Here is a 7,454-nt window from a genome sequence, read left to right on the forward strand (position 1 = left end):
GGGATAAACCTTGTTTCAAAACACATTGTATGCAATCGACTGTGTCGCGCAAAGAGCCCACTTACCACCCCAAAACTAGTTCAAGGCGCTTCGCGCAATGAGCCACTCCACGCATCAGTTTTGCGTAAAAGGCCATTTATTAGGACAGGCATGACAGATTACAAAACATAACATTATCAACTTTAACAATCCCCCCAACATTCTGCCTTTCAACCGTCATCCACTCACGTGCTCCACCATCCATTACCAAATCACACCACAACCTCTTTGCATCCCATTCACTTCCCCACTCCTCGGTCATTTCCGTCCATCGCACTCCCGTCTACCACTCTCTCGCCTGTAACCCCCTCCCTGTAAGGGTGATTCTGCCCGTCATGGACTCCCCACCCCTCCCAGTTCCCGGAACGTCTCCCCCCTTGCCATCCTGTCCTAAACTGGCACGTTGCCCAACATGGCAACCATAACAACACCGCACCAAAACCCTTTTACTTGTAGGGTGGGCGGGTGGCAAAAACCTAGCTCTTCCCTGAGGCACGGGGACAGGAAAAGGAAGTTGTTCCTCTCCTGCCCCCCATAAGTAGCCTCCTACCTAACCCCTCCCACCTCTGACCTAAAACCCCTTACCTAACTTCCGCCTGCCGTGTCCTCGCGCGAACACCCCGGGGGAAGACTAGTCTGTCGACCTGCATTCCCCCGGGGGCCGCATCGCGCAATGAGCCACTCCACGCATCAGTTTTGCGTAAAAGGCCATTTATTAGGACAGGCATGACAGATTACAAAACATAACATTATCAACTTTAACAATCCCCCCAACATTCTGCCTTTCAACCGTCATCCACTCATGTGCTCCACCATCCATTCCCAAATCACACCACAACCTCTTTGCATCCCATTCACTTCCCCACTCCTCGGTCATTTCCGTCCATCGCACTCCCGTCTACCACTCTCTCGCCTGTAACCCCCTCCCTGTAAGGGTGATTCTGCCCGTCATGGACTCCCCACCCCTCCCAGTTCCCGCCACCCAGGGAACCCCCGGAGGGCGGTTACCTGCCCCACCAAGCGTGCACCTTTCGAACTCAGACTCTCCTACACCAAATTGACTCGTTCCACAGACAACTGATCAAGTCCCGCAGCTCCATGAGGTAGAATGCATTTCCCATGTGAGAAAGGTGCACGCCGTCGTCCCTGAAAAGAAGAGGTTGTTCCAGCTGGAGCCCGTCATGAGCCAGCACTTTAATCCCCCGATCTGCGCAAAAGAGTCTCATAGCCCTATTCAGTTTCCTGCGGGCCCTTTCCACAGCCGCAGGCTTAAGAGCACCCCTCCAAATCCTCCTCGGCACAAACTCAGTCCATACAATGCAGGCGCCAGCCAGATTGTTCTTCATTACCTCCAAGTCCCTCTGCATCAAGTGCGACAGTGACACCCCCGATTGTTTCACTAAGTCATTTTCCCCCAGGTGAATGATGATCAAATCCGGGCAGCCCAGCTGCGACACTTTCTTTGTCAGCCATGGTAACAGTTCACCCCATCTCATTCCGCTCTTACCCCACCATTGCACTTCATGATGGCTGCTCCTCAAGCCCAGGCTACGACCGTACACCTGTCTGGCAGCATACTTTGAAGCCCAATGCACAAACGAGTGCCCCACGACCCAAGTGACCGTCTTGGCCCCTGGTCCACGAACACAACCTACGAAGAAAAAGATATTAGTACCAAGGCAGACAAAAAACTACGCCAAGCAGCGTCGCCGTCCAAGCGTTGCGCTCCCGCCCTCACTTGCGCACATAGCGCTCGCAGCACCGCGACCTCCAGCGACCGATCCTTCTGATCTCCTCCCAAGACCACCCCAAACCCGCCGCCGCCGTAGCCGCCCCAATCCGAAAGGAATGCGTACCAAACCGAGCCGGGTCCCTACCCAGCCTCCGCAAAGCCATCCGCAGCACTGCCAACAACTGACCCGACGTCAAACGCTTCCGCGAGACATGTACAAAGATCTCCCCCTCCGTCTGCTGCACTCTCTGCCTAAAACACAGCCATTCCCGCACCGGACACACATCCTCACACCCACTCACCGACAACCACACCCATTTTCCCCGACCCAACTGGTCAGTCTTGGACCGCCCCAACCAAATGCCCAGACGAAGCCCGTCCACCCGCACATCAGCAAACACCCTACCCGGCGCCCCCCGCGCCCCCAGCAGCTCCGATACGCGAAACGCTCCAAAAAACATCCAGATCATGCATAGGCGAAAAAGCGCCACCTCCCCCCCGTCATAGCAACAAAAAACCAATTCCTGCAAAATCAACCTCAACAAGTCAAACGTGACCGCCTCCCTGGGCAACTCCCCGCCCCCCAACTCAGCCCGCACCCGCCCCCAACCCTTCAACATTCGGCTCAGCAGATCCGAACTAGCCGGATCAAAACCCAAATACAACATGCAGTAAAACGACACACCTGCCAACTTGCCAGCAATCGTTGTCTGTGACAGTCCCTTATCCATGCAGTCCAGCACAAAGCGCACAACCCGCCTTTCGCACTCTTCCTTCGGCAAACCCAGCACCCCCGCTCCCAGGCCCACAAACTTCCCAAACTCATTCCAAGCCAATCTGTACGCCCGCCTGGTAGACTCCGCCAGCGACCGTTCCACCAAACCCACCACTCTCACTCCCCCCACGCCCAGATACCGTCTGGCACCTTGGTCTTGCAAGCCTCCGCTCCCGGCGCCAGCTCCCTGAAACGCAGCCACTGCGAACGAGATAACGCATCCGCAATTTCGTTACTTGCGCCAGGCACATGTTGCGCGCGAAACAGCACATTGTAACGCAGACATAGCAGCATGAAACTTCGCAGCAAGCGCAGCACCCTCAGATCTCTCGCTTTCTGATTGTTGACCAAGTCCACCACCGTCATATTGTCCACGTGGAACAACACAGACCTGTTCTTGAACTCCGGGCCCCACACCAGCAACGCCACCAACAAGGGAAAGAACTCCAAGAAAGCGATGCTCCTGCCCTGATGCAGCCAATGATCCGGCCACCTTTCCGCGCACCAGCGACCGTCCCAGAAAATTCCGAAACCAGCCGCCCCCGCTGCATCCGAGTAAAGCTGAACCTGCCACACCATCCTGTCCCGCACAAAATCCAACGACACTCCATTGAAATCCTCAAGAAAGACCAGCCACACTCGCAAGTCCGACCGGACCCCCAGCGTGATCCTGACCCTGTGATGTGGGAGGGCCACGCCCGACATGGCCATGCCGAGCCGCCTACAGAAAGTCCTCCCCGCCCTCACCACTCTACAGGCAAAGTTCAACAAACCCAGCAAGCGCTGCACAGACCTCAAATCCAGCTTCCGAACCGCAATCGCACTCTTCAAAGCATCCTGCATCTCAGCCACCTTCGCCACCGGCAAGCGTGCCTGCCAGGCCACCGAATCCAATTCAATTCCGAGGAACGTCAGACAACAACTGGGCCCTTCCGTCTTCTCTGGCGCCAAAGGCACCCCAAAATCCTGAGCCAACAGCTGAAACTGCCGCAGCGCCTGACCACAGTCACCCGAACGTCCAGAACCCACAAACAGAAAATCATCCAAGTAGTGGGACACCAGCCGGTGCCCACAGCGGTCCACAAAGGCCCACTGCAAAAAGGAGCTGAAAGTCTCGAAGAGCGCGCAGGAAATCGCACAGCCCATTGGCAGCACCATGTCCACAAAAATGGCCCCGTCAAACTGCATACCCAAGAGAGAGAAATCCGCTGGATGAATGGGAAGAAGCCGAAAGGCCGACTTGATGTCACACTTGGCCATCTCCGCCCCCCTCCCACACGACCGCACCAACCCAATGGCATCATCCACCGAAGCGTACAACACCCTCGAGTCCTCCTCAGCAATGAAATCATTCACCGACCCGCCTTCCGGCCAGGACAAGTGATGGATCAACCGGTACTCCCCTCGCTTCTTCTTGGGCACCACCCCCAACGGGGACACGATGAGATCCGCCAAAGGCCACTCCGAGAATGGACCCGCAATCATGCCCTCCGACACCTCCTTCTCCAATTTACACGCCACTACCCCCGGCAACTCTTTAGCAGACCACAAATTCTCAGCCCAACGCCTCTCCCTGGGCCCCTGATAGCCAATCCGAAAACCTTCCACAAACCCCCAGTACAAGCGCAACGCTGCCTCCCTATCAGGGTACCGGGAGAGCCATGGACCCATGGCCTCCACCTTAACCGGAGTACGGGCCCTTCGGCCCAGGCTGCCCCCTACCCTTGGCAAATTTCCACTGTTCTGACGGCGTAGCCAGGGTGAGGCACTGCGTGACCGGGTGGCGTCCCCCACACTTAGAACACTCATGCTTGAATTTACAGGAGGGGCGGTTGCAGAAACCTCTGTTAAACCCCCAGCATGCTCCTGAAGCGACCGGCTTGTATTGCTGACCCGCTGAGCCGGACCACACAGGCTGGCTCCCAGGACCACTTGGGGTACCCTGGCTACCCGCCCCAGATTGGGCGGGACGCGGCTGAAAGGACCGATACGTAACCGGAAGACCGCTGGCCGTATGCGTAGACGCCGCCGCCTGCGTCGAGGACATCCACTGGAGCCAAAGCTCCTGATCCACATCCCCCCACGGCTTATCCGGGTTAACACTGACCCGAGCCCTGAACTCTTCGTCATAGCTCAACCACGCGAAACCCCCAAAATGCATCTGCGCCTTCCTTATCACGTCCATGTATTTAAACAAAGCGATAGCCCGATTCCCATGCTTCTCACAATATATACTCGCATAGATCAGAAAGGTAGAAGTCCAATTCTCCACAGTAACCGGCACCCTCGGCCGCCTGGTCAGTTCCCATTCCTCCTCCTTAGACCCTTCCTTCGCCTGAACCTCCCTGTGCAAAAGCTTGAACACATCCACATACTCGTGCCTCCAAATCCTGGCCCTAGTCTTCTCTGACAAATGAGACCCAAGGGGCACACCCAGCCCCATGTACGGCAACTTCTTCCTCCGTTTCTCTACCCCACTCACACCCTCCTCCTTCCCCTCCAGGTCTTCCACCTTGTCCGTCTGCGCGCTGGCCGTCGCGACCTGCTTGCCCCCAGCAGCCTTCACAGGCTCCCCACCGCCTTGGGCTCCAGCCCGCACAGACCCTTCCCCCACCCCCACCGACCGGCAGGGCTTCTTCCTCCCCCCGCTCCCCCCATCCAGCCAGGCGTCCCACCAAGAGCCCTCACCTGACAAAGTTGCAGGAGCCTCCCGCTCCTGTCGCCGTGCGTCCGCCGGCCTTGACATCCCGCTGGTGGCCCGACCGGCGCCATCTCGTGCCTCCTGAGAAGCACCAACCTTGGTAGCTGCCCCCTTAGCCCTGCACACACGCCCAGGCTCACGCAACTCACCCTCTTCCAACTCATCCTCATCATCCTCGTAATCCAACCATTCATCCTGAACATCCAGCGGCACCACCTCAGTCACGACTCTTTTCGCACCCTTCCCTTTCACACCAGGCGTAAATTCACACTCCAACATGGTCGGTGCCCGCTCCCTCGGTGGAGGGCAGGCCGCCGCGGACCCCCCTGCATCTTCGTCCCGGCGTTTGGAGGCCGTTTTGCGCCCCGCCGGCCCACCCCGGCCTCTGCCAGCTGACCCTGCTGGCCTGACCCCCCCCCCCCGAGCCGTATGCGCTCGGGGAGGCCCCGGTGCCACCAGGTCTCTGATCCGTCAAGGCAGTCCCTGCATTCTCCACCCAGACCCACTGACCGTGCGACCCAGGGGCCCCACTACCACGGCCAACGGCCGACGACCTGCCTCGCCCTGATGCCGGGGCCCCATAGCCCACGGGCACCCCTCCCATCTTCTCCTCCCTGGCGGCACACAGGCGCTGCCACTCCCTCTCATACTCTTCGATGACCCGCCGCTGGTCCCTCGCCCTCTCCTCCTCGGTCATCTGGGCCCACCGGTCAAACATAGACGTCTGCCCCGGCCCTCCAGTCCCGGGCAAGGGTGCCACAGCACCACCCGCCCCGTGCCCAGCCCCACCCCGCTGCTGCCCCTTGACAGGGCCCTTTCCCTTGGAACCCTGGGACCTCACTACCCCCTTCCGGCCCTTAGACAGGTCAACCGGCTGCTCAACAGCCGCAAAACTAGCCTCCCCCCCAGATTCCTCCCCCGACAGCAAGAGGGCGAATTCATCCCCAGCCGCCACCTCCCACTCATCAGAGTCCTCCCCCCCACTGCCATCACTGCTCCCCCCGTACCCCGCCAACTGGCTCAAACTCCTGGACAGTCCGGCCCGAGACGCCAGCAAGTCCTGTCCCTGCACGTGCCCATCAGCCTCCAGCTCGGGGCCCTCCGCCCCCCCACCCCCCTCCGGGACCACCTCCCCCTTAGCCCCGACCTTAGCTGGGAGACTCAATCTCCTCCCTCCCTTCTTTGGGGGTTCCTGCACCTTCCTGGCCTTCCCCCTCCTGGGCCCCCCATCCCTCGACCCAGCAGGCTCCTCCTTACAGGCAGCCACCACAGCTGCCACCCCCGCTGACGCAGACCTGGTCGGGCGGGTCATGCCGACCCAGGCCTGATCCAAGACACCTGGCTGGAGGAGATCTGCCCTCCCAGCCCGGCCAAGCACAAGCAAAGCAGCCCTAACTGCCTCAGCATCAGGGACAGCCATGTAACCAAACCGGCAAAACACCCTCCGCGAGATGCGTGAGGATCGGCAACCCGCTCGGAACGTCCGCGAGATGCGTGACGTTTGGCACCCTACACTCGCCGCCCGGAGCACCCGCTCCGAAATAAGTAAAATTACACTAAATGACAATCCGCCTAAATGCGCCGTACACACTGGCCTACTCGTCGTCCTGGGACACCAAAACGACGACCCACGCTAATCACACACCGCCTACCTAAATCACACTCCGCCTACGCTCCGACAAAAACCTAGCTCTTCCCTGAGGCATCGGGGACAGGAAAAGGAAGTTGTTCCTCTCCTGTCCCCCCATAAGTAGCCTCCTACCTACCCCTCCCACCTCTGACCTAAAACCCCTTACCTAACTTCCGCCTGCCGTGTCCTCGCGCGAACAACCCGGGGGAAGACTAGTCTGTCAACCTGCATTCCCCCGGGGGCCGCAGTACGATTTTACAGAACATATCAAATTCACATTACCTAATGGTGAAATTAACATGTTATTTACTTAGCTGATCCGGAGGTGTGCTGGGAGAGAAAGTGGGGAGGGGGCGGAGCGGGAAGAGCGTCGTGAAGGGAGAGAGAGTAGGGAGAGGGCGGAGCGTGAAGAGCTGCTCTCGGCAGGCTGGGGAACAGATGCTGCTGGGGAACTGATGAGGGGAGGTGCTGGCGGCTGGGGAGGCAGGGGGCGGAGAGCAAGGGGCGGAGCGGGAAGAGCTGCTGGCGGAGCTAAGTAACAGATGTTTACACAAAAAGCCGATTTGATGCTGTGCAC

At 58.9% G+C, this 7,454-nt stretch overlaps 1 protein-coding gene across 1 annotated transcript; it reads right to left on the reverse strand.

The window, feature by feature from the left end:
* Positions 1–1,076: 1,076 nt before the first annotated feature.
* Positions 1,077–5,526, reverse strand: LOC147667175 (uncharacterized). The gene is made up of 2 exons (XM_086948870.1): positions 5,235–5,526; positions 1,077–1,690 (listed from the first exon to the last, which is right to left on the reverse strand). Exons 1-2 carry the CDS (start codon positions 5,524–5,526, stop codon positions 1,077–1,079), a joined length of 906 nt encoding a protein of 301 aa, XP_086804996.1.
* Between the last annotated feature and the right edge of the window lie 1,928 nt (positions 5,527–7,454).

Source organism: Lissotriton vulgaris, unplaced genomic scaffold, assembly GCF_964263255.1.
Source record: "Lissotriton vulgaris unplaced genomic scaffold, aLisVul1.2 SCAFFOLD_10840, whole genome shotgun sequence".
Taxonomy (NCBI): domain Eukaryota; kingdom Metazoa; phylum Chordata; class Amphibia; order Caudata; family Salamandridae; genus Lissotriton; species Lissotriton vulgaris.